The sequence below is a fragment of the Ciconia boyciana genome, chromosome 3, assembly GCF_034638445.1.
Source record: "Ciconia boyciana chromosome 3, ASM3463844v1, whole genome shotgun sequence".
Classification (NCBI taxonomy): domain Eukaryota; kingdom Metazoa; phylum Chordata; class Aves; order Ciconiiformes; family Ciconiidae; genus Ciconia; species Ciconia boyciana.
Window position 1 is genome coordinate 93,428,170 of NC_132936.1, and position 27,179 is coordinate 93,455,348.

The 27,179-nt window shown below is 43.7% G+C and overlaps 1 protein-coding gene across 1 annotated transcript; it reads right to left on the reverse strand.

Moving 5' to 3' along the window:
• Positions 1-707: 707 nt before the first annotated feature.
• Positions 708-23,336, reverse strand: MRPS18A (mitochondrial ribosomal protein S18A). The gene is made up of 6 exons (XM_072856654.1): positions 23,201-23,336; positions 23,018-23,049; positions 19,359-19,463; positions 12,216-12,339; positions 11,350-11,416; positions 708-1,720 (listed from the first exon to the last, which is right to left on the reverse strand). The coding sequence occupies exons 1-6, from the start codon at positions 23,298-23,300 to the stop codon at positions 1,576-1,578; spliced, it is 573 nt and encodes a 190-aa protein (XP_072712755.1). The 5' UTR covers positions 23,301-23,336; the 3' UTR covers positions 708-1,575.
• Positions 23,337-27,179: the final 3,843 nt, after the last annotated feature.

Consider the following 27,179-nt stretch of genomic DNA (forward strand, 5'->3'; position numbering starts at 1 on the left):
CAAAAATAGAGTTGGAGTCAGAGTAGAAAGCTGATGCATACTGTAAGGGATCCATACTAAACCCTGAACTCTAGAAAGGCATATTGAAGAGAGTATTTTGTTTTTCAGATGTTAGGTTTCACCAAAATTAGACGGGCCTTTCCAGCTCATGGCACTAAACTGTAGAAAAAAATCAACTGTGAGCATCACCTGGTCTTTTGCAAAATGTGCTCATTCAGGTTCATCTCAAGGCAATGGTTTAATCCAGTGACTTTTCCATTAGTAAAGTTCACTGAGTAGAGCTATCTGGGCTAGAAGACATAGTAACTTCTGTATGTAGGAGAAGAAAGAAAAATCTTTTCGTTTCTGAAGGGCTGTAGGTTTCAAAGCTTCATAAAATAGAGATGGTCAGCCAGAGATTTTATCTCAGCGTAGTTAATGAAGTCTTGGCTCTGTCTCCCAAAGGAAAAAGATCTTGGCCAGCTCAAGGGGCTGAATGTAGGGCTTCCATTTCACAAAGTAAGGCTAAAAAGAACCATTATAATCTAATTTTATTTCCTGGGTAATACGGGTTTATCCTTACCCTTTGTTCCTGTCCATACCGATAGGTATTAGCAGATGATGCTGATGAAAGCAGTACAAGGTTAAGTGGCATAGTAGTACATAAAAAAGTTGTGTTGATTTGTAGCCCCCAGATAAATATCAAAGAAATGGAGCCAAAGCAATAATGACCCTGTTAAATTTAATGAGCCTTTCATACCAGCCCCATAAGTAGCACTTCTCAAGTAGCAGTGGTCAGTAGGGGGAAGGTGCATACATGTACCGTACAGGGAGAGAAATGGTGCCACCTTTTTGTTACAGGATGGAAAATTATGCACATCTATCAGCCCCAAACTGTCTCAGGAAGCAGCCATATCACTGACACAGAAGACTTATGGCAAGTGTATTTGCAAGGGGTGAAAAAAAAAGGCCAAGTCATCAAGGATGTCAACACTCTGTATTTGCTAGAGCCAGGAGTGAAGTACAAGCCAGGAATCCTTAAGAGGACATGTAAGATGCACACACGCTGTCTGCCACTGCCACAGGTATTCTACTGCATATTATGCGTAGTACAGATTATAAAAAAAATTAATTTCAGTAGTCATTAACAATTTCTGTTACTGCCAAGGAAACACACTGCAGGCAGGAGTCTTTTTCTTCCATCAGTATCACAGGTACAAAAGCTCAAATGAGGCAAATCTGAGTTGAAACACACGTTAATGGGGAATCACCATTCATTGCTGGAAAAAGAAGGAAACATCCTTTTCCAAACCCAGTTGTGGACCATAATGAAACAAAAGCCTTCAGATCCTTTCTGGCTTTGAGATAAAAGTCTTTGTTCCCTGCTTTCTCCAAATCATTCTACACATTGAACTTTGCTTTTCTGAACTTTTCTTGTATTCTCCTAGAGGAGCAGATCGCAGCTCATTCACTGGAGACAATATAGAGTACTAATGACAGTTTTGGAATAAGAAAATTGGAGATACTGACAAACTCGCAAAAAAAAGCAGAACAGTGGAAAACAGCTGTGCTTACTGACTATGCCAGTTGTGGCCACTAGTGGTTTAAGTAGAGAGGCTTGTGTGTATATTTGACATTATCCTTCAGCAAAGGGTGTCCGACTGGCATGGGTTTTTTGCACCACTTAGGGCCCCTCTTCCAGATGGGCTTTGCAGATCTGACGGACCAGCGGGTCAGATACCTGTCAAAACAACACGAACGCATTTCAGTTTGAGACTGATCACTGAGAAAAGGTTCCAACTGAAGCAGGAGCAGGCACTGTAGCATTGCCTCCCCACATGCCTCTTTATAAAAGGAATAACCGTGAGCAGAGCTCCCTCAATTCAGAAGGGACCACTGGAAAGGAATTTTTGTTTGTTTTGGAACTTCTAAGCTGCACCTCTGTACTGAACCCACTGGCACCTGCTTGACTTCCAGTCTCACAAAACAAATCAGGTGTAGTCTCCAGGCTGCTGGCAAGTTGTCCACCTGCAGCTAAACTGGAGTGCCAAATTCCTGCATTGCAACTAAGCCCAAGACTGAATGCATCCAGCCTCTATGGGAGGTGTTATTTAAACAGCTGGCCTCAATAAGGTAAACTAATTACAAAGGCTAAACTCTGTGAGAAATAAAGTCTCTAAAAAGGGATTCGTTTACTTTCAGAGGATAATCAGTTATTTCTTCTGCATGGGATGGGTTTCTGGCCTAGTCTTGTATTTTCATACTTTTCATATTTTCATGTATTTTCATATTTCTTGTATATGCCCAAATTTGCTTTAGTATTCTCCGTACAATACTATTGCAGCTTGCTGGTGCAGAAAGTCAGAACCTACAATGTAAGAGGTACTAGAATGGAATTATCATCACAACTACAAATCTCTGTGAAGAGCAATGTCTGGCAAATATCCTCTGCTTTTTACCATTTGAAGTTTTAGATTTGGCTTTGCAAACAGGCGGGGGATTTCAGATCTAGAATCAGTTACTGGAAATCTTACTCTGTGGCTGGGTGGCCTGGAGTTTTGTTAGGCTTTAAACCTTTTGCTACCAGTAGAGAGGGGAATAGAGGTCCTTAGAGAAAGAGGAGTCTTTTCAGACAATAAAGATTCAAAGTAAAACCCCAGCATAATCTGCACAAACAATGCTCCAACAAATTAGAATTTGGAACAGACTGATAAACTTTGTCCAGCAATGTTTGCATGCCTCTGTTGAGTAATCCCATAGTCTTAATGTAACCTCAATCAGTCATCCTCTCCCCAAACAGCTTTGTTACCTTTTATTTGCATCGTGCAAATGTGAGATATTAAGAACTTTGGACAGAGACCATGTAATGCATTTGTTTGAAGGCATTTGGCACATTCCTGACAACTATAAAGAAAGCTTGCTATGCCAGGCAGCTACAGACTATAACAGCAGCCCATTTTCCTAGCACTTTTCTCCCTCAGCAATCCCGAACAGCATAGATTGAAAAATGAATTGCATTTGGAGGTTCCTGCTGCTGAAATGAAGCCACTTCCAAAATGCTTTGCTTTTGCTTTGAGTTGTTTATGATAGTTAAAACACCTAGAAGCAACAGCAGGAGGGATTTTGGAGACGGTGTAGAGCAAGATCCAGCCGCTTGTTCTCCTATGTGTGCATTAAATTAGTCTCTTTTGACCTTTAATGTTATGCTAGTGCATTAGTGGAATCTCTTACATAACATCAGGACAGGAAGTAGGAGAGACTCTCCTGTCTCTAATTTCACATGCAAAAGGAGTCAGAGAGTCCAAACGCAGGTCCCCAGTTTGGGATCTGGCAAAGAACCATGGCAAGGCAGCCCCTTTGGGAGAAGCTGTAGTGGTATTTGATGGGCACATGGGGCTAGGTCCTTCTTTTCACATTCCCCTTGCTGCAGGGGAAGGTCTGTAGCGCAAGTTTTGATATTGCAAGACTGCACTTACAGCGGAGGAGGAAAAAAATCCCAAATTGTTTTAATGCATCAGTGTGCCAAGTGCAGTTCTGGTCACGTGTCCACACGCTTACGGGAAAGTGCTCCCGTGATAATAAATGATCTCACTGGGAGAGAAGTGAATGTGTGAATGTGAGATACACATCAATGCTGTATGCAGGTTTAGACAGACAGTGGCTTTTTAAGAAATCCCTCTGTTTCTGTGTGGGGGCTGGAAGTGCACACCCCAATTCTGCATAGGAAGGAGGATTTAGTAATGGCCTGATTTTAAAGCTTTTGTTATTTCTCTTTTGAGCAGGTCTAATCCAGCCCTCTGGTCCAGGCTTTTGGCTTCCTTTGGGGACTGCAGGCTGGGGCTTTTCATTGTTAGCTGAAACAGACATTTGGACGCTTTCCCTTCCTGGAGCACATTTGCTTTTAGCGCTTTTAATACTTGCTTTGTCCAAACTCAAACTTGTCTTATTTTGTTTGCTGCCTTTTTTTTTTTTTTTTACCTTGATTCAGCAATGGCAAAAGCCTGATGCCTGGGAGCAGTCAGTCTACAAAGTTCCTTTTCCTCTTTGACTAACCCCAGTTCCTACTGTTTCACAGACAGATTTTTTTTTCCTGACAGTAAAAACAATCCACAAAACTCACATAAAAGAGCTTCAAAGCCCAGCACACAGGACTTTTCCGCAAACTCTGCCATCCATGTAAGGTAGTGTACCCCCTTTTCTAGCCAAGTCACCCAACTTTCCATTGTATCCAACCACGCGATTTGTCTTGGGGAGTTTTTACAAGAACCTACAAACACACACTGGCAGATGGTCTGAATTTTCTCAACCAGCTGAGGGTTGTCAGGACAGAGCCTCCATGTGGATGCCAAATGCAGCTGGCCCACAGTATCCTAACCTGTTATCTCAGTGTGCAGAGCTCTCACTCTGGACAAATGTGGACAGAACTGCCAATCTTGGGGACTGGCAACTCACCTCAGGGTTCTGCTTGCCCCCTTGAGTACGGTAGGATCCTGGTCAACAACCAGAATCCCTAGACTCCAGTTGCACAAATGAGTAGTTTGGATAAAGCACAATGGGAATCCTGGTGGGATTTCCCCGATGGGAAAAGGCAAGATATAAACAGCATGGAAACAACTGTGGTTAGTCACCTGCAGTCACTGCAATCGCCTAAAATCTCTGTGGCACGTGGAAGTCCATTTCCACGGATTTTATTCAGTGAGCAGGAGGGCCCCAAAGCCTTCCCACTCAGAGGCTGCCACTTAACACCTAGGAGTAGGCACAGGGCTTCCATGTGCTGGGTGAGGAAAATGACCTACCCATGGGACAACTGCAGTCCTGCACGCAGCCCAAGCAAAGGCCATGTTGGTGCAGTTCAAGGCTGAACTTCTGAACCCTCACTGAACTTTTTAAATCTAGCTTTTGTTTGGATTAAGAGCAGAAGGCAGAGGGCTACAGACTGCAGGAAGCACTCGATCAAAATGCTGGCAAGACTGCCTCCTCCCTGCCACATCCCTTCCCATGACACCTCTTGGCTTTGCTCACCTGCAGCCACTCTGACTCTTTGCTTTTGAATTCACATGCTATGCACAGCACAGCTTCCATGCAGATGAGAGAAACCACATGCTGCTGGAGTGAAATGCTGATAGCAGTGAAACCAGATTCTGCTCCCAGGGACAAGAGGTGTCCACAAAGCCTGAGAACTTTGTAATTCATGAGGAGTTCATATGGAACGTGCCTCTTCCCTAACACATAGCAACTTCTTCAGTTCAGGTGATGGAGGTGGGATTGAGTTGGATATTATGTGTGCCAAGTTCTGCTCTTCCAGTAGGAAGCTGAAAACGGAGTGGCAGCTGAGCACTCAAAATCAAATACTTCATAATCTACAGCACCTCTTGCTGACAGAGCCCAGACTCAGGGAACCTGTGACATCCCTTAGTCCTTTTGGAAAGGGAACAACTTCACAGTGTTTTGCTTTAACCAGTATTTTGGACCTGCCAGAAGAAAATGAGTGCTATATTCACATTAACAGAGCACCTAGATGCTGGCCTGAACTCAGTGACTGTTCTGGATAGAGTGTTAGTCCACGCTATCCATGCGACAACTTCCATGCTGGAAAGAAAACTGCTGAGCTATTCAGGTTTCCATTCCTGAAAGCAAGGATAGAAGTTTGACCTGCAGCTGTGCTTGACTGTTTCCCAAATAGTTCTGGTGTGTGGTGGCCTGCAGACACATGAATCTGGAATATGAGAACAGTCTGTCACTCTGCACCGTACTGGTGAAATCCCTGAGAACTTCCTCGGCCTCATGGGCTAGCAAAAATATTTTGTTTCTGCAGCACTTAACTGGAACATGCCAGGCTGGAGCACAAATGGATGCAGAAATAACAGCAGGAGGTTTTGAAAGGGAGAGTTCAGGCTGAGGATGAGGGAAAAATCCTTGGCTGCAAGACAAATTTGCTTGTGGAATCATCCCTTGGAAACAGCAAAAGCCCCAGACTGGGCCAAACAAGAGAAAATGAACTGTAGGGAGTAATTCTGCATTGATGCGGAGTAAACTTCATTGGTATTCCATGTCCAAGTTCTGCAGGCAAATGATATGGCAGAGAGGGGGAGGACAGTAGACCCAAGAGTTTATGGGTGATGTGGGTACTCCAATGGCTATTTCTTCAAAAGCACCCATAGCTAGTAAAGCAGTTAAGTGATAACATTCATGAGCTATCACTGTCAAAAACAAATCAGGCAGAAAGCAAAAAGGCAAAGAACTATAGTCCAAGAAATGAGAAATATCATGGTAAGTCTCACTTGGACAGTGTCCCAACTGCAGGGGGTAGAAGAGAGAGCTGTGGAGCACTCCCTCAGTTCAATTCTGACCACAAGGTGTTCTCACATGTCTCCTACCACCCCCAGAACCACACAGCTTGGCTCAAACTGGCATTTCACTTTCATGTTATACCTTCTTCTGCAGTTCCCAATGTCCTCCTCTACATTACATTACATTCTGGATGGGTGATCCCACACTGTGCTAGACAGTTGGATGACCAAGAACAAGGCAGGATCTGCAGGCCACTACTTCCCAAAGCACTCTGCTCTTCCTCTTGCATTCCAGTAGTAGAAACAGGATCAGGAGATGGGGTGAGTAGGGGGAGGCCAGCTGCCAAGTGACCCAGAGCAAAGCAGAGAAATTCTTACCTCTGCAGAGAAATCTGGGGCATGCAGGAGGGAATGTCCAAAGTTCGTACAATGGAGACAATAAAACCACTTCAGAAAATAGAGCAGGGATTCTGCTTTTTGGAAAACATAATTGAGTAAGCACCAGAAGAGCACCTTCTAGAGGGGCAGAGCAGGCAGAGGGATTCTGGATGATAAATCCACACTTCACTTCACTAGATCAATGGCAGGGCAGCACCCCTGACCTTTGTTAAGACAGTTTGCTGATAGTTCCATACGGTGGCATGTACATTTTAATCTCAGCTAGGTGATAGCCAGTGCATGCCAGACACTTTGTATTTGAAGCAGGCTTACTTTAAACAGGGTGACCATGACATAGGCCAAACATTCTGGCCAAGATAGCCACAAGTGCTGCCAAGGAAAAACTGAGGAGCAGCTTTTCTGGTGCTCTCAGAAGTATACATTAAGACAGCTCCTCAGCCCTTCTTTATGTACTTCCTTAGCATGTTTGCCCAGGAGCCATAGAACTCCTCCTATGCAGCTGGCCTGTACATCATCTCAGGGGCAAAGAGCAGAGACAAAGCAGTTTTTCATCAGGCTGGTTTGTCCCTCTTTCGGCAGCAGATGAAGCTGCTCTCAAAAATACTGACACAACCTTGGAAGAAGCCTGGCCAAAGGGAGCATCAACCAGAACTTTGCAAGACTGGAGAGAAATGAAAGGGATTGCTCATCCAAATGAAGTAATCTGCCAGACTTCTGCCAGGAAGGGGTTGCTGCTCTGAGTCTACAGAACATCCACAGAGCCTACATGCAGTAAGTGAATGCTCAGGTCTGTATTATGGTAGAGGTGCTGGGCTCTGACTCACACTTCAAGTTACGCTCCCCACAATGAATCTCCTTCAATCTCAGGTGGTGTGAGTGGAATCAGTCCCTAAGGTTATCTTAGGCTTTCATCTTGGTCCTGTCACTCTAGCAGCTGATGGTCTAGTCTAATGTCAAGAACTCTACCATCAACAAAACATTCTTCAAGCTCAGTGTAAGGTTTTCTGTCCCCAGATGGTAGGAATTCTCATAGAATTATGTGGGGTAGCATCTGGAGTAGACAGTGACTTCTGAGAAGTCCCTCTTTTACAAAAAGTGAAAGATTTCTCAATTCAGAGTGAAGAGTTAGACAACAGACTGCTTACAGGGGGGCAATGAGAGGAATTTCAGGGCTTAAGGGGTGAGCACACAAAAGTACATATAAGACTCTGAAAGAAATGCTTTCCTTCAGCAGGGCAAAGCTTATTGTCACAGTCTTGACACAGACTATATGCCTCTATGGTGCTCTATCTATTCTTTTCATCTTGCACCTTCCTATTTTGAAGCAGTATAGCAGGAACTGTGCCTTCTGTATGCAAAGCTTTCTTCCATGTGCAATGCAAGCTCCTGATGGCAAGAGAATAAGTGAAGATGAGCGAGGGGGAGAGACAGCAGGAATGGAGGACATGTGACTGGGAATGGACTAAATTCTCAGTATACTGGATACTACTAGTCCACCTGTGAGAACTATCCATCTCAGTTTGCAGACCTGACACAAGTTTGTCTCCATCTCTGTTCACTGGCTTGTTTCCGCATGACTACTTCTTTTGACCAAGGAGGACCAGACTGCTGCAGAGCCAAGCAAGTGACACCTCTTTCACCTTTGCAGGCATCAGTGCACAGCAATAGGCAAGCTGCTGTGCCAGGATGCCTGGTTCCCTCACAGATCAGGTTAAAGATCCCTCAAGCAGCTGGTGGCAATTCAATAGCATCTACAACATGGGCACTTCAGTCTGGTTCTGAAGTGTGGCTGGTGAGGGTTATTTTGGAGGGAATGGGGTGCACGAGAGCATATTTCAACGCCATACTCAGAGTAGACCCACTTGTGGAGCATGGAAAAAGCCATCACTGCAGGCAGAGCTGGAGAGCACAAGGGCTGGTTAAACTGATGTTAAGAAATGTACATTACCTGTGTTCCTGTCTTGGAAGAGCTTTAACAAGGGGCCCAAGCATATTATGGGGCACCTCAGTTTCTCCCCATTGGCATTCCCAGGGCTACAGCAGCGGTGCAAAAAGGCACTGTTACCTCTCATTTAAGCAGAGAGGTGAAGATGACTACAGCAGCCAATACAGTGATCTCAAGAAGAGCTGAAGCTCAAGGATTTGGAAAATACATCACTTAACTGCAATGTACTGCCTGCTACGATAGGCTCACTGTACATCCTGTTCATCCATTCATGGGCTGACAGTTAAAAACCCAGCAGACACAAACGCAGTGAAAGGACAGGCTAAGTTAGGTGCGCAGCCCTGATATTACACCAGACAGGATCAGAGGATGACCTGGTCATGTTCTCATGGCACCGAACATGGCAGCTTGTTCCACTCAAAAGTCCCTGCCCAATTCTGCCCCTGTCCTCCCCTGCCAGCTCACTTGCATTTGCAGCACCACTGGTTGAGTGCTTCCCAAATTACTACAGACTTACAGAAAGCTTTAGAAACAAGTACAGAGGCAAAGACAAGGTAAGCTTGGACAAGTCATTTATGTGGGAAACTTTTGATATGAGCTCTGGCTTCATTCCCAAAATAAGTACTGGTTGAATGCCTTCAGCATGTGGGTACCCTTCAGTCCTCCCTTCAGACTAGAGGAAGGAAGCAATTTATATCTCCTTACGTGGTGCCAGCTACTGCTCCAGAGAGCAATATGGGAAGCGCAGGTGGGGGTATGCACAGTCAAAACTCTCACAGAACCACAATGGCCAAGATTTCGCAAGGCTCCAACACGCAGAGCTTTCCCCTTCCAGCAGGCTGAGAAGACAATATCGTGAGGGACCAAGACAGCACTCCTGAAGTACCTCTGCAGTCTATCCTGGCTCTGGGACTCACTTGTTTAGTTCTAGCCCCACCACCAAAACTTTCAATCCCATTTCTTGATCCCATTCTCTTGTGTTCACCCAGACCCCAAAGCCTGCCTATTTCAATGCTGTTTCATCTCCTCAGCAACAGTTCTGCTCTCTTTTTCTAAACTCTGCTTCCACCCTGCTTGCTACGTTACCTTGCTAGGAGGAAAAAAACAAGGGTGGTATAGGGAGGGACTAGCAATGCAATAGGGAGGGCTTGGATACTAATCTCCAACTTAAATCTCTTAATTTTAAAGGTGTAGCACACCTACTTGCATGTAGAACATATCTGGAGGTATCCATTCTTTGTTCTCACTAAAAGTCTATGGAACAATTTATAAAAGTCGAGGCATTAGATCTGGAGTCCTGGTGTGACTCCAGCAAGATACAGGATTTACCATTTCCTGTCTCAACCTGCTATGCAGGGTTGCTATGTGAATGCTAACTAGATAATGTGCTCCACCCCACAGCTGCTAGATAGACACGGCTACTAAAGAATCCCAAAGACTTCTAAGACACAGGAAAGAAGCAGCTTTCAGAGTTGAAGTATCTGATGGCTACAGGGCTGTATCAAATGTAAAGTCCTCTAATTAGATCCTCACTGATACCCAGTGTGCAGCCTGCCAGTATCCACGGGACAGTTCCAAGAGCTTGCCTCAAATCTCCACTGCAGAGAGTGAGACCTGAAATGCAGGAGTCTCCAGCTGCCCCCAGCACTGCAGCCTAAAGCTTTCCCAGAAACAGCCCCATGGCCTCTGGTAACCCCACGGCTTGCTAATGCGAGGTTCATAAACCGCTCTGACATCCCCATGGAAACAGAGTGTGAGGTCATAAACAGGGGATTAGCACCTCTGAGCGCCCAGCACAGTGCAGGAGGTGGCCGCAGGCTTTCCCTTCACCCACCAAAGGCCAGGGGCCATTCAGTCCAGGGAGGGGGAAGAGAGCCTGTAGCACAGGAAGGGCAGGTGGAGGGCAAATCACTGAGTGGGGAAACGGATGGGGCAGAGAGGAACAGGCTTGTGATGGGCCCTTGCTGGCTGCTCAGCCCCCCACTCACTGCTGGTACCCCTCCTGGGCACCCTCCTGCTGTTGGGGGCCAGGCAGCAGAAGGCCAAGAGAGAAGAGACTGCTCAGCCTGGAGAAAAGAAGGCCTGGGGGTGTCTTACCAATGTTTATAAATACCTGAAAGGAAGGAGTAATGAAGACGGAGCCAGGTTCTTCCCAGTGGTGCCCAGTGACAGGACAAGAGGCAATGGGCACAAATTGAAACACAAGAAATTCTGTCTGAATGTAAGAAAACACTGTCTCACTATGAGGGTGGTTCTCTGGAACAAGCTGCCCAGAGAAACTGTGGAAGGTCCATCCTTGGAGATATTCAAAACCTGACTGGACATAGTTCTGGGTAACCTGCTCTGCTTGAGCAAGGGGGCTTGGACTAGATGATCTCCAGAGGCCCCTTCCAACCTCAACTACTCTGTGATGCTGTGACTCCATCTCTGTGGCATCCTCCTGTGACTGCCCTACTGAGTGTTAGTGATGAGGAAGCGAGTGCAGCTGAGGAAGGGAGGACAGACTCTAACGTGTGGCAGTTTTAATCCTGTGTGGATAAATGTTTTGAGTGAGTTGTGGTTTGTCCTTAAAAGACTGACAAGAGAATATTGTGACAGATGTTACTCCTCTGAAATGCTATGAGTACTCTTTATGAGCGCTGTTGCCTGAGGCATGTTTTACCCAGTTACAAGGAACTGCTTTTCTTCTTCCAATGTATTCCTGAAAAAAAGATGCAGAAAGACAAGACTATTCACCTGTTGAGCTTGGGTTTCTTGGGAATATGCCCTTCAGGAAGTGGAGGCCTGTGGTTTGGCAACAAACCTGAAGCAGAAAAAGAAAGGCGTGAGAATATTTTGCAGTGCCTCCTTGCCTCTATAGCATCCAGAAGTTACATTACACCTCATAAGCCAGGCAACTCAGATCCCTACTGCGACAGCAAAGCAAAAACTCAAGTACAGTAGAAAGGGTATTTTATCTTTAGTTATTGTTGAACCTGCACCCCAGCCAAAGAGAAGCTAGGAGGTTCTGCTGGGTATAGAGAGGAAATACACACCAAAGACACAGCCACTTGGGCTCATTGAAGAGGCTTTTTCAGAGGCCATAAGGCACTGGCATCCAATCAGATTCCATCTCCAGGATGAAAATCCTACTATTAAAATTGTCAGTCCATTTAACTTGGATACAACTCAAGTACCAGGCATAAAGATCAGCACAATACTCCGACTGTGTCAACCTGTGTCCCACTCCCAGGGTAAAGCAAAAAAGTCTTCACATGGCAGATGGTAGACAGGTGCATGTTATTAACAGGGTAGGTCAAGCTTATGCTAAATCAAGTGATTTCAGAAGCTGGTATTTAATCATTAGTTACTAGAGACTGAGTCACTTCCCAGATCTTTCTGCAACAGTAGACTCACCTACAGGGATAAGTGTCTGCTGCCAAGGCAGGAGCCAAGACACACAGAAAGCAGAACAAGTAGTCTCTGGTCCACCATCCTGTCCCAACACCTGGACCATAACGAGTTTGCTGGGTGACTGGACAATGACATCCCACTGAGCTACACTAATTGGGTGGAAGACCCCTCTCAAGGGGTAAGGGGTTGTTTCAGGAGGAGGCTAGTACCTGCACGGTGAGCCATCTGCACACAGACAGCAATCTTCTTGTGCTCCTCCAAACAGAGGCCTGTGATCCTTCGTGGCAGCATCCCTCCATCAGAACGGATAAACTGACTCAGCAGCAAGACATCCTGAGAGAGCAAGAGAAGGGCAAAACCATCAGTGCTACAGCTACTTTAACTGCTGTGGTTCTTAGGTGTTGCGTTGACCCTCGTGCTGCATACAGAACTCAAAACAAAGCAAAACAAAACAATGATTCCTTCCTACGTGCTTTGGCTGCAGCCTGACAACAAGTGGCTTTTGCTTGCTGTCACTCCGCCTGCCAGCTTAGCTCAGTAAGGTCACTCAGATGGTCTGAGTCTTCCCCTGACTTCACTAGTGTAAACACATGATGTCAGCTGCAATCCCTGCTACTTCACTGTCGCTTGCTCCAACATTCTAGCTAAGATAATGTGTCCTAGGTACTCAGGCACAGTTACACAAGACCTACAGATGGACAGTGTTTACACAACTTGAAATGCCATCACAGCTGCTATCCTAAAGGTCATAGAGATGTTAGATCACCTCTGGCCCTCTCCTTGTTCCCTCAGAGCAGGATTGTTCTCTGCTATCTACTCCTCAAACATTTATCCAGTTTCCCATGGTGGAACTTCCCTCATGTCTTTCTGAAGGGGTGGAGCGCAGGGAAATGGTCCAAGATCTCGCACGAAGAAGCTTTTTGTAAGAAAAGAACGTGTGCTGATGAGAAAGACCTAATAGGATAAACTGCTGCCTTCAGTCCTTCGGCTGTCCATCTATGAGGTGGGGCTGTTACAGCCATGCTGGACGGAAGGAGCACTCGGAGCATGCCAAGCGTTCGTCTGTGATTCAAGAATCATTTAGATTACACTGCTGTTGACCTTTCCAATTAAGAGCTCTAGAAATGTAAAGCACTCTTAATAAAAACAAAAAGGGATCTCTAGGAGCAGATAGTATCACAGAGCTGGGATGACAAATTTTTAAACACAGCAGCAACAGCTGTTGCACGACTGTGCCATTAACTACACAGTACAACAGCCCAGTGTTTAGATATGTGCTCTCCATTTCCACACACAGCACCACTGCAAATATACCCCTCAGGCCAATATAGGCAGGTCCCCTTGACATGCTGACATCAGCATAAGTTGGCCCAAAGGGCCTCTGGAGACTCTGTGCTTTTTTTTTTTCTCCATCTATTGACAGACTTGTTGCTAGATGAGAGTTTACTTCTCCACCGCTGTTGTAAACATGTTCATAGTTGAGGTAGGTGGACCATGTGGAGGCTGCCTGCAGGCTGGAGGGATCTGCCACTGAGCACCCCAACAGAATGAGAATTCAAACCAGGTACGTCAGCACTTTACACCCCCCTGTCTAGGGCGACAGGCGAGAACAAAGAGTGCTTGTTGCTTTTCACATTGGGTGACCCTGACTCTGCCTGTTGTTCAGATTTGCAGACAGATTCGCAGACCTGCTCCCATCCCCCTATCTTTGCTCTTTTACAAAGAGCTCCCTGGAGCATTCCTAGCTTCATTTACTGCCCTTGCAAAAGCAAACAATCACAAGTGGATATAAAATGAGTATTCAGAAAACCTAGCTATCTAGGAATTATACATCCACCTCCACTGCACAAGACCAGCTCAGCTCTGAAGGGGGCTGTTGGAATTCTGTATGGCTTTCTGGTAATGACCGATTCTGACAGATGTTGTCATATAAGTGTTGCAGTCAAAATTTAGAGTTTTTTGTTTGTTTTGGGTTTTTGTGGTTTGTTTTTGTCCTTCCCCCTCCCCGCCTTCAATCCCACCCTCACTAATATCATCATGACACACAATTTCCCTCTTCCCCTAACTGGCTTCCTTTCTACCTCCACTTGTCCACAATGAATGTGTTCAGACTGATTTTCAGATCTAGCTCCTTTGAAAATACAGAAGGTTAGGCAACTTCTCACTGATACAAAATGACTTATCAATCACCATACAGAGTGATGTTTTATCCAAAGAACAAGAAAAGCACAGCTGAGCAACTAGCAGCAAGCTCCTGAGAGGCCATCTATGGTTAAAACAGAAGTGAAGTGTCCTCAGCCCAACTAACACATGGCCTTGCCAATGAGAACAGTAACCAGGGGACCAGTTGGTGCCAGCTGCGTTGGTGGAAACTGGACAGAGGCCAGCCAAACAGTCCAAGGGCACTGACTTTCAGCCACTCCTGAAATGCACTGGATTGGATTCAGGAAACCAGAGCAAGACTCTATCCCTTTTTCCTCTTCTTTAGCCATCCAGCCCTCCAAAACACCAACAGCTCAATTTGCCATTTAGCACAAACATATCACTTCCCTAGGTGAAAAAGGGCTGTTCAGCTCCAAGTGCCTAGAAAGAGAAAAACTTTCTAGACTTTTCTACTAGCCCGCTGCATTACCCTGTGGGGAAGAGAAAAAAGGGAGCTGATGGTGAGTTTGAGGCTGTTCCAGTCTTTGCAGGCGTGAAAGCCTAAGGAGGCCACAGGCTCTTGTGAAGGGTGTGTGTGGTCCAAGTGATTTCTCATATTACCACCACGCCTCATGGAGTCACAAGCTTGTTATCAAGTGTTTCCATGCAAAGGAGGGAGGTGGGAAGCAAAGGGAGATAGCCTTTCTTTTTCTCCCTGTGGAAAAAATCAGGAAAATCCATTCTCTGTTATCATCTCTGACCAACAGTGTCACCAACTGACTAACACCCTTGTGTGGCAGTCATTTCTTAACTGAAATCATCTATGTCTGAGCCGCTGCAGCTCCAAATTACACTCACGCCATTTGGCTTAAAATACTGCACGCTCGACAGAAGGCTTGTCCATTTCTGAAGATCCCCACAGTTAACAGGCCAGGTGCCTCTCCCAGAGTACTCACACAGATGCATCTTACCACAGGGAGAATGCAGACAGGTACAGCCAACTTTATGGGGCAGCTGTGGAGGGGAGCGAACAAGTATGTGCAGTGGTCAAAGAAAAAAATATGTCTGGCAAGTTCTTGTGGTGCCGTCATGTTCCATGAAATTAACATTCTGTGCTAGTGGACAGCCAAGCCTGTAACCACGAATTTGTTTTAATCACTGGACAGCTCCCACGAGGCTGGACCCAGACTCCCACCCCTGTAATCTGCAGCATTTGATGAAAACAACTTGGATTGAATTAATCTAGGGCTAATAGGCAAAGCTTGCAGTTTGGTTTCCCCTAATTGCTGCCAAAGCAAGATGACATATTTACTGCCTACTCAAACTAATGATGTTTGAAGTGGATAAGGGAGAAAATGAAAAACAAGTTTAGCCTTTACCTCTAAAAGGGCTGGATAAACTTGCTAAGCGAACACTACGTACAGCATGTTCTTGTGAATGGATGGCAACTAAAATGCAGAGGCATCTCTGCATTTTATTATCTGCAGACACTTTGAAAAGCAGGATCCTTGTCTGGTTACATGCGATTCATTGAAATCTTCATTTACCGCAAGAAGAGTTCTGTCTGTGTAGCCAAATTAATACAGGGCTATATCAGACAAGTCTGCCAGTCATTATTTCCAGTTATCAAGAGTCTAGTTTTTCCTTTCTCCCTAACTTCTGGAAGCTGTACACCATTCTCCAGGCATTTTGTAACAGGATTGCAGGTTTCAATCCAGTTGCATCCTGACAATGACCAAAATAATTTTTTATCTCCAATGGATATGAAAAAAATCAATTGAGGTCTCAGTTTCAAGAGACAGACACACAGAGACCACAGACTGTGGGAATTTATACCTTAGGCTCTGTTATCCTGAGCCTCAGCAGAGGCTAAGGACTGAACTGGCAAAGACAACTGCAGCCCTCCACACCGCAGCTCGGGCAGGTTGGAATCATGACCTGCTAGTGCTCACAATGCCTGTTCAGTTGATTAATAACTTCAGAGACATTGATCCCCCAGTTCTCTGACAGCCAAAGTAACTCATTATGCCACTACTTTAGCTTGTGCTAGTTGCACAAGACAAAAGGAAAGTCCTATGAGGTCATATTACTCAGCTCCCTCAGGGGCTAATTCAACACTTCCCTTTTCATAGTGCCTCATTCAGTCCAATTACAAGCGTCCCAAGCAAAAAAGCTCACACTTCTGTGCAACTGACTGATCTCAGCTTATCAATCTCAAAGGAACCACTGTGATCCATCTATTCTGATCTCTTACCAAGCACAGATTATGGGTTATGCTGTATGAACTAGGCTATATCTTTAACAAAAATAGCTGTTCTCAATTTACAGACTTTTAGGACAATTAACCACCAACGAGTAAATTGTGCCACTGTTTAATTACTCACACAGTTAAATGCCTGCACTTTATTATTTAAGCATTTCAAGATTCTGCTACTCACCACTGCTGCAGCAAAGAAAAATACCAGAGTGCGCTTTTGTGCAGAAAAGGGAGATTTTATTCACCTTAACATTTAAAAGCCTGAAAATCCATGACTGGTACAAAGCATTCAAACATAAGGGACTTATTCAAGCAGAAGAGGTGGTCTACTCCAGAACTGAAATTTCTCCTAGTTCTCATCAGCCCCACAGAGGAATGCTTCTAAATACCGAGGTAAGAACCTTCTACGATTCTACGAGTTCACACTGCCCTCTTTAGCTTTTTGTCCAGGTTCTCCTCTGCTCTACATCAGGACTACTCGATATATATATGCCAGATGCATATGCATTCAAAAACTACACAACAGCCAGGATGGACATGTTCCTACTTTGTCTCTTGGGGCCACAATTTCTTAGGAATGATCACAGCAATGATTCTCAAGACTCTGGCTGCCCAATCTCTCCTCACATTTGGTCTTCTCTTGCCTCCATACTGAACAGTAGAAATCCGGATTTAAGAACCAAACTAAACTGAAGTGTGGAAAACTCATAATCTTAGTTCACTCTACAAACACACCTAACACTCATGCTTTACATTGTCTGTTGGGACCAACAGCCTACTTCTCATCCTGGAATTCAGGCTCTACAGCATCGTTGTCTAAAATGGCTTCTTAGGTTCTTGATAGCGCTGTTATCTCTACGTGCAACACAGTCTTCTACCACAGACAACAGTAGAAAGTGAGTCTACATATTAGTTTCTGAGATTTAAGTCGCTCCCATGGCTCATTTAATCCCTGAGCATCAGTTTACAGTTTCTCTGGAGCTGTTAATGTGTGACTCACAGAATGCTTTCTGGAAATCTGTAGAACTACCCAGTTTAATGATGCTGTTGACTCCTCGCATTTAAAAGTCACATAAAACTATATTAACCTTAAGAAAGTATTTTCCAGTGTGATTGGTCTGTTTTGATCATAACACAATTCAGCAACCATGAAAAAGAAAAGAGTTGCAAGAAATCGCAACATTCAAACATGAGCAACACAAAACAAATGTGATCTGTTTTTTGTAGTACTTTCCATACCTTAATGGTATTTGCCATTTCTCCTAATTTATTATCATCTGCAAATTCATTGTATTTTTAGCTTTCCCAGACTGTTGGGAAACCAGAGCAGAGAACACTAAATACCTCCCTCTCCCAACTTATTTCATTGTTTAATATTGCATTCAGCCTGAGTCAGAATCACTGACAACACTCAGATCCTAGACAACATCTGCAACACAGGCTTTGAAAGACACTAAACTGATACTTCATTTACATCTCACATCTCGTTTCACCTGCCTGGAGTAATTGTAAGTATTTTGCCTGGCACTATTTCTGTACTTATGTTCTTCATAATTCATGAGTCATAATTAGTTCTATCCAACAGGTTATTTGTTTTTACTCCTAGTTGATACTATTTTACTTGGAATTTGCAACGTTTGATTTACCAAGTGGTAATCATCAGCATCATTCTCCTTCCGCTCTCACCTACTTAGTATTTCACTTGCTATTTTCAAACCATTTGGTGATTCCTTAGGATTTTTTTCACACTTGAAAAAAATCCTGCAAGTGAAGTAATATATTTGTTAGCTAATTCCCTTAAGATCTTGGGGCTACATGCAATCCAGGCCTGCTGGTCTGTACCTAATTCAATGCTTAAGTTATTTCCGTACCTGTTTTTTTCCTGTGGTTTCACATTCGCAAGATTGCCATTACTACCTAGCTATTAAAACATAATTTTTGTGTGTGTGTGCTAGGACTGCCTGCGAGCAGCTTAGTCATTCTGCAGCCAACATGGCTTTCAGTCCCCTTCTCCTCTCATTAATGGACTTTCTCACAAAGATTTATTTTCCTCCAGATGCATTTTTATCTCTCTCGCCCTAATCCCATTGACATTAACTTACTCTGAGTTTTCTGTTGCTTTATCTTAGTAACAGCATGTTCCTGTCTAGTTTTCTTCTTTTCTAATTCCAGTACTGGGTTTTTAGCTTGCAAGGGGGCACTTAGTCCTTTTGTAAACTCTGTGTTTGAATGACTTCTTGTAAAGTTACATTCTGCATCTTCTATCTCACGCTTCTCATTCTAAAGTGTTCTTGACTGTTGTGCTTTTGTTTTAAAGCATTACAGTATTTCCCTCCCATCTTCTACATTTAGTGTTAGTAATCCTCTCATTAGTTAATGAACTTCTCATTAGCATTTCCTGCAAAAAGCTTGAATTAAACCTATGTTTTCTGTTGCAAGGGAGGTAAACATGTATGCTCACCTTCATAGCCATTAAGAGTTTTAAACGTTATATAAAAAAGTAATTACCTTAGCGGACAATGACCCAATGAGAAATTGTAGTGCTTGAAGACATGTAATTGATCTAGTCAAGTCTTTTGGCCTCTCTGGAATTAGAACAGGCCTGAATCAGTTGACTAAATGTTGCATTCCAGTTTGATTCTCCTGGAAGTGCAATGCTGAAAGGCAGCTGGACACAGAAGAGATACACAGCCTTCTCAGATCAGATGGCCATGTGTGTAAGTCCAAACCTCCTATTCGATATAAGCTCATCCTTCTTTTCGCCAGGAACACCATCAGCCAAGGCAAACAATTACTATGTAGGAAGCTCTTTTTACAACCAAGAGAAGCAGAGATGGAGTTAATTATCTTTACTACACCCAGCAAAAGGCAAGAGGGGCAGGTTGCACAGTATGTGTAAGAGCAGTATTTATCTAGCTGTGAGGATGGGGGAACTCTCCTTCATTAAACTTACCACATAATCGTACTTATGCTTCAGGTTCCAGCGACAGATGGGACACTGGCCAGAGGGGTTTGGAGGAGTTGGTGGTTCAGCATCCTCTATAATTCTCCCTTCAATCTAGGAAACAATTCAAAGGATATAATGATCAGGCATAGTTTAGACCTCTACCTGCACCTGTGACTTGAGGAATACTTTTCCTCAAGTCCACACATATTGACCAGTATTGTGCAGATGTAAGGGGAACAGTATCTGCATTATTCAACTTGCTTATATATAGATATACCAAGCACTTTGGATATACACAGACTATGGGGAAAAGAACAAATCCAAGGGGCATAGAGAACCATTCGGCAAATTCTTGTATATGTTTCACTAAATGTAAACTAGTTCACAGACTGTGTAAAGTTCTCATATTCACCTGAATTCCATTTATTACAGTACTCCTTTGAACCACTATGCCTTGAAATTGCAGTGGCCCTTTAGCCAAAAGCTTTAAAACACATTTTTTCTAGGAATAAGAGAATGTCACAGAATAGCAGATGCATGCTGTGGACCAAAACATGCAGGGGCATGCTAGATTATAAATTGCCAATAGGGAAAATTCTGAGCAAAAGTTAAATTTAAGAAAGGACTGTTAGGAGATGTCTGTGGGTTTGTGGTTTTCTTTTGGTCTTTGGGTTTTTTTTTGTTTTTTGTTTTTTTAATACACCAATATTTTATCCAGTTTAATTCCCTGAACAATTCCTTTAGGAGATAATTGTATAATCTTTTCTATACTGCTACGAAGTGGTGACATCTAACACTCAAGTTTTCTCAAAAGTAACATGCAAAGAGATGTAGAAGGTGTGTGTGGGAAGAACTTGAGGAATTTGTTTTCTAAACGTAGATATGTTAGGAATATGAAGTCTATCTACATGTGCTTCTTGTCTACATCTACTTGTCTTTTTTTGAGGACTTATGAATAGAAGCAAGAGCCATCTCAAATTGCAGCTGAATGGATAGAAAAGACAATAAAACTAAGCCTTTTTTTCTCCAAAATATTTTTGAAGTTTTCTCTGGTAAAATTAAGATTCAAACCAGATTTTGAACACCAACTGACAGCCTCAAATAAGCACCAGAGAGTTTAAAAAGAAACCCTGGGTGGAATGCAATGTTACTTTTAAGAAAAAAGCTGTCTGATTTAGACTGAACCGACGGGTTCTGTGCCTGAAAACCTGGGAAGAGAAAAGTATGACATTTTCTGTAAGCGTGCGTGGGACACTGGCATCCAGCTGAACTGTCAGAACTGTTTTATACCATGGATTTGTGTCTTTCTTGTCTAGTGATGTCAAAATGGAAACAGATAAGTTACTTGTAGTTCAAGCGTCTCGGTACCTCAAAGAGAGAGAATATTGTCAATTTTTATGTAAGATTCCTCCCCCCACAAGTAGAACGGCCAGTTTTACAAAAACAAAAAAGTAACTATGAATATAAAATATAGGTCAGTATCTAATTTTCTATTCTTTGGTAAAATTATTTTCTGGGAAGCCAGTGTATCTGGTCTTGATTCTTGCCAGTCTGGCTTCAGACTGTACTTTGACTGTAATTCCATCTTGGAAATTAATAAAGATTCAGAATCCTATGTCAATACCAATTTCTCTTGAAATAAATTTCATTGTACAGTTTTTGGCAAATATTCCCCATCTGTTGAGGGCTTTCATATTGTTAACCCAGTCAGTTGTTATTCTTCTGTTAGAGAACTAAGAGGGAATATAGGGGCTCTACATTCTTAGTATGCTGATGAAATCCAGATTTCTCTGCGGTTCATTCATATGGTTCATGTCAAACACTTCCTCCAATACTGATAAAAGCAAGGACACACAGAAAGATGAGCATAGAAAGATGGATTCAGAAAAGACTGACGTAGAGTTGGTAGGATAAGTGGAGTGACCAGAAGATATGCTGAGAAATGTATCAGCCCTTTAGTTGGTCAACTTACACCATTTGTTACAAGTTTTTCCTCATTTACAGGCACCGAAGGATCCTAGATTGATGCTAGGATATTATACAGTAGAAATACCCAAATCTCCCTTATGCTTCTACAGTGGGCAGGAAGAATTATTTTTCTAAAGGGCTCTGCTACCGCAATGCATACCTTTTTTACTTCAAGCCTCAGTTAATGTATTGGGACTTTGCGATTATAATTTACATTCCCTTTGAAACTGACTGAGTGCAAAGTGTTGTGGTTGGTGTGCACACTCTGCAATCCACTGTGTTGTGGTGGTGTGCACACTCCACCCTTGTTTTGGCTAAGAAAACTTCAGGGTATGCTTGCAAGCTCTTCTCTTCAGGTCTCTGGACAAAGATTAGTAGTCTGGCATTTGAAAAGAAGAAAAAGAGACTTTCCATCACACCTACTGCCACACCTTAAACTTATTTTTGTTGACAGTCTTAGAGATCTTGTTAACTGCTATATTCTATTTGATATTTATATCTAAAATATAAGTAACCTGCTCCGTTCAGGTTTCAAACATGACAATGTCCACTAATACAAATGCAACAAGAAGGAAGCTCAGACTTTCAAAGATATGAACAACCAGGTTTTGTCTGTTTCATTAGCAAGCAAAAAAGTCTGTCCCTTCCTTATTATTTATGTATATATAGATTAGCATTTAGTGCACTGTCTTCTAGCTATTCCCAAATAATTCCCGCTCCACTCTCCTCATTATATTTACACATTTCAAAGGTAGCACAGCTATTATCTCCAGCCAAGGCCTAGATTGCTACTGGCATATGTAATGTGAGCAAAATAATGCAGTCTCCTTCCCCCCTCCCCCCCCCCCCCCCCCAGTAATTTCAGTGCTACTTCTAAAGTATGACAATTCTTTTGATAAAGTGCAACAAATCAGATGGTGTTAATTAAGTAAAATTCTAATTCTGCTGCTTTGGTCTTTTCCTTCCTGTCTTAAACTATAGCTGAGAAAATGCTCTTTATCAGTTACTTCAGAACTTCTGTTTTATTTTCAGGAAGAGTTTTCCTTTAGTATTTAAGGTCTTCCTTTGATGATACCCCTTTCACTGAAAATTTTTTCTTACCAAATGCATTACAAGATGCAAACTTTGTATCACCTGCAGTCACTATGGCACACACAGTGATTAACAAACACAACACAGATAAAAGGCAAGCAATGTGCGTGGCACATGACCAGCACAGACCCATCCTGCAATGCCACACTGCGTTGCTGGCCTAGGGTGAAGTGACACAGCCACCAGGCAAACCTCCTTTGTGACTGCCCACACTTGATGCCGAGAGTCACTATTTTAAAAAATGAACCTACTTGAAGAACTGCCTTTTGCATTTTGGGTCCCTGGTCAGGGCTTCCAGGGGCATGGTGAGGGGTTTGGTGCTCATGGGTGGCTCTGACTGGAGGCACCTGTCACCAGCAACAGGGTGACGATCCTGACCTTCGGCAGCCAAACCCTCCAGCCGGCTTACCAGAACTCGCAACACACTCCTACCTTGGTTTTGCCTTCATACCCTGCGATGGCTTTCAGGCAGAAAAGCGACCCTTTTGCCCCTTTTTTTTTTCCGGGGGGGACACGGACACGGACACATACACACAACGGGAGGCTGAAGGAGGGAGAAACGACGGCAAGGGCAGCTACTGAGGAAAAGGGGTGCAGGGACTTACTGTGGTCGTGTTGCCTTCAGTCACTTCCACGACTGCAAAAAAAGAGATGGGAGGGCAAAATGAGAGTCATTCAGCCTAAAAGAAACAGTACTTTTTTGGGGGGAGAGTGTGAAATACAGTGAACGCAACCGTCTCTCCCGGCCGCGAGGAGGCAACGGGGCGCGGGGCAGCCCCTGGACTCACCCTCCCGGAGGGCTCGGGCCGGCGGCGAGACCCAACTGTTTCCAAAGAGCCCCGTGAACAACCGCCTCAACCCCCCGCGCAGCAGGCTGGGCGCCGCCATCTTCCCGTCGCCTCGCTGACGTCACTCCCGCTTCCGCCGGCGGAAAGGCGGGCTCTGGTGCCGCCATTTTGATGCGCGTCTCTCCCCCGCCCCTGTCACTTGAGGGGAAGGAGGAGGCGGGAGGCTGTTATTCCCCTGCCCAGCATCTTCCCCCTGGAGTGGTTTTCCTTATTTTTTCGTTTGTTTGTCTGTTTGCTTTAAGGTTTTCTGTTGGTTTTTTTTAGCTTTTGGGTCTTGGGTTTTTTTGGTTTTTTTTGAGCTTGTATGAGCTTGGGCTGGAGGTGAATCTGGAGGTGGTGCTGGCTTTGCATTGTGGAGGCCTGAGCTACACTCCTGCCACAGCTCCTGAGTCTCTCCTGGATCTCCAGTGAGAGGAAGAGCAAGGGGTGGTTTAGCTTAAACTTGTGGTGGAGAGGCTCCTCTGTTTGGATGGGCTCTGGGGTGACTCCTGCATCAGGGGGTGTTTCAGGCCAGCTGGGAAGGGTGCAGAGAAGGGGCTTGTTTCAAATCTTCCAGTTTCTTATCTGTATCTGCCAGGGATGCTGAGGTCAGTGCGTGTTCCTACGCTGGCTCGTGTAGTTTGGCAGGTGAAGATTTGAAGCAGCATATTGCCAGGCTGTAAACTTACTCTTGTAACCAGTTGGTTCAGTTTAGATGCTTTCAATTTTTGTTTTCATATCACTTGCCTTTGGCAGGTCTCAGGCAGCTTGTAGGCTGCTGAGAGATCGCTTTTCCCATTTTTCTTAGCATGCCGCATTTCTTAGCTTCTTCCACCTGCCTTTGGTGGAAGGTAGTCTAGGGGTGCCAGTTGAGGGGCTGCATCAGATAGCTGGGACTTTAGATACCAACAAACTATTTGTTTTAGAGGGTAATGCTGTATCTTCATGAAGAGCATACTTAAGGTTGAGTTGAACTGTACTCGATAGCAAAGGTCATTCATGGGCTTTCCCCAAGTGCTTGTTTGCTTTCTCTTTGTCATTTCAACTCTAAAAAAATCCAGGAAGCAAAACTAATGGGGCGAGATAAAATCCCTTGGAAGTCATGTGCATTGATAGACATTCATGCCATTCTATTCCATCAGTGGTCAACAGTGCTCATGCAAGATGTTCTGTACATTTTTCTGAGTTTCTAGCTAAAAAGTGGTGTAGAATATAAATTGTGACATAAATAAAATGTAATGTAAAATAAAATTTGGTCTTCCTGTCTCAGGAGGTCTTCCACATCCTTCCTCTTGTGTGTTACACTTGCTTCTTGTTACAGTCCAGTTTGCAAATCTCTTTCTGTGGCAGATCTAAGCCCTCAACTCTGGGACTTTCCGAAGAAGTGGGAATGAAGGCAGGGCTTCTGTTCAGACTCTTGTGCTCTATGCCAAGCAATGAAAACAGGGCCATCCCAGTTATTCAGAGAACAAATTGAGTAAGAATGCTTGCCGGAAGAGACCTCTTCCTCGCTTGCCACATTATGCTATATAATGATGTCTAGAAGCAGGGTGATCTTTAGCTTGTCCAAAAGCTTAAACAGAAGAGCCAAACAAAATATTTACTGTCATCCAGTCTAGGGATAACGTCCTTATGAGGAGAAGGAACGTTGCTAGGCACAGTGATGTAGTGATGTCACATTTTTATGAGGGTTTTTTGTTTTCTTTTTTTCTTTATATAGAGAGTTTTATCCTAGTGGAAGGAATTTGGCTGCAACAACCTGACAGGAGAGTGTATTCAATGGCTTAAATTAAATGCAATTTCTTCGGCTGGCTTCCTTGCCTCTTGTGATGGGGAAAACTTAAGGGGTGACTCTTCTTGGGATAGAAACCAACAGTTGGTAAGCACAGTGCTGGCTCACCATGGTAAAGATATGTAGGCAGAGGGTTAAGGGCTGTTCAAGAGTTTCTCCATGTCATAGGGCCTTTGATGAAGATGCTTAAGCAGCACTATGGCTTTTGGCTGGACAGAAAGAGGCCAGCAACATGGTGATAGTTCAGATACAGTAAGTACTCCACTCGCTCACCTCACCTTCAAACAAATACTGTCTCTAAAGGAATTTAAGTGACACATAATTTAATGCAAAGAAGGAAAACAGTTGCTTTCTTAAAAAACTACAGTCTCTGGGTTGAGCAAATTGTCTCTTCTCCCGAGATGTTTTCTTTGTCTTCTGAGTATTTTCTACAACTGTTAGCAATGCAGACCATCGAGTCCCAAGGAGACAAACAAAGCATGTGCCAATTTGAGTTCAAGCCCATAATCTCTTTCCAAGTTTGGAATTTTGACATATTTCTGATTTCTTGCAGATAATTTTTGAATGCGTTTATTTCATCGAGCCCTTGTATTCAGGGGAAAATAAAAATAGCCCTGAATAGTGTGTCCATGTACACGAGAGAGAAAAAAAAGTGATTTTCTTTCTCTAAGTCTGTTCGGCCATGGTCTGTGATTTGTCAGCACTGCGGAGGGCCATCCAGTTTAGATAGAACTGGATGTTTCCAAGGAACGGAACGGGATGTCACCAGCCATTGAAGAATGACTCCTTTTCCTTTTGAATTGAAATTAAACCTGCGCTCCCAAGTGTGGGTCTGGTCAGGAGCAAGGGAGTATTGTATTTTAGATGAGAAACTTATGTCCTAATTGCTTATGGCCTCTAGAGATTTTATGGGACTGTTCCCAAAGAAATGGTATTCCCTTGTTTGAACTGCTTTGGGATTAGACATTGTAGATGTTTTGTAAGGCTCAGTTTTTCTTTTCATACTAACTTGCATTCTGTTCTTGTCTGAAAAATGGAATATGTTTTGCTATTTTTCTTATTTCCTATAACGTATTAGTATTTTCTGCTTCGAACTACAAAGAAACTTTTCTGGTCCTTTGGGCCTTTTCTGGTCCATTGGATGCTAATGGATGACATGTATGTCTGCTCCAGAGCCTTACCCATGCAAATAGCTTATGAAGGCTGAGGCTGTTCCAACCAAACATGATTAAAAGTCATAGAAATGGAGATGGAAAAAGCTATTAGGTCACGTAGTTCCCACACGCGCCCCCCTCGGACCAGTACAGGTTTGTTTCCAATGGTACATTTTTGGTGCTTTCCAGAAGGGGTCAGTGCAGGTCAGTGTTCACTTTGCATCCAACAGCCTTCCTCCCTTCCCCCTTCTTGAAAAATTAGGAAACCTTCTGGATCTGGTGACGAGTAGGTTGCAAAATGTCTAGAATTTTCATTATAGCTTGTAATTTGATGTTGGGTGATCAAAAGCAGGAGAAATGTGTTCAAGTCCAACAACTGATCATCCAAGATTTTAAATGACGAAATTTAGCGAGCTCTTCAAAATGACTTGTTGGCTATGTACGTATATTAAATGCTACAGATCGTGAGAACTGTTCTGGGGACACTTGGTTGTAGCGAGAAAGACACACATTCACAGGTTTATCCTATTGGGCAGTCCATACTTAGAAAAAGCATATTACAGTAATATTTTATAGTTACATAAAAAATGTCTGGATAATTCAAATAAAATTTCTGATTGTAAAAAACCAAAAGTGACAAAAACCCCTTAACCCCTGAGTAAGAGAAGGGAATAACTAACCATCACGTTGCACCAAAAATGCAGTTCATCCTACTCAACCACTGCGATACAGAAACCTTTCTGAAGGTTGTCCAGTGTCACGAGTCTGTTGGGGCGCAGAGGCTCCTGCAGGGTTCATCTCATGTATGTGAATCAGGTGTCCTGGTCGAGAGTGGCCACATGCTCGTCAGCAGGAAAGGCCTGCCCGTTCCACACAACAGCAGCTTACCCCAAATGCCTGTGTCCATGAAGAAGTGACAACCAGCTTCTGAAACAGACTTTAGAGGGTGGAGGAGAGTGATATTGGGACAGAAATTAATAGTTTGAAGTGCAGA

Bases quoted from the DNA above. Each gene is read 5' to 3' on its own strand.
- MRPS18A (XM_072856654.1), bottom strand. From the start codon at position 23,300: ATGGCGGCGCCCAGCCTGCTGCGCGGGGGGTTGAGGCGGTTGTTCACG. The intron at 23,050-23,200 runs GTGAGTCCAGGG...CTTTTTTTGCAG, and splicing joins GGCCCGAGCCCTCCGGGAGG to TCGTGGAAGTGACTGAAGGC. The intron at 12,340-19,358 runs GTAAGTTTAATG...TTGCTCTCTCAG, and splicing joins AGCATAAGTACGATTATGTG to GATGTCTTGCTGCTGAGTCA.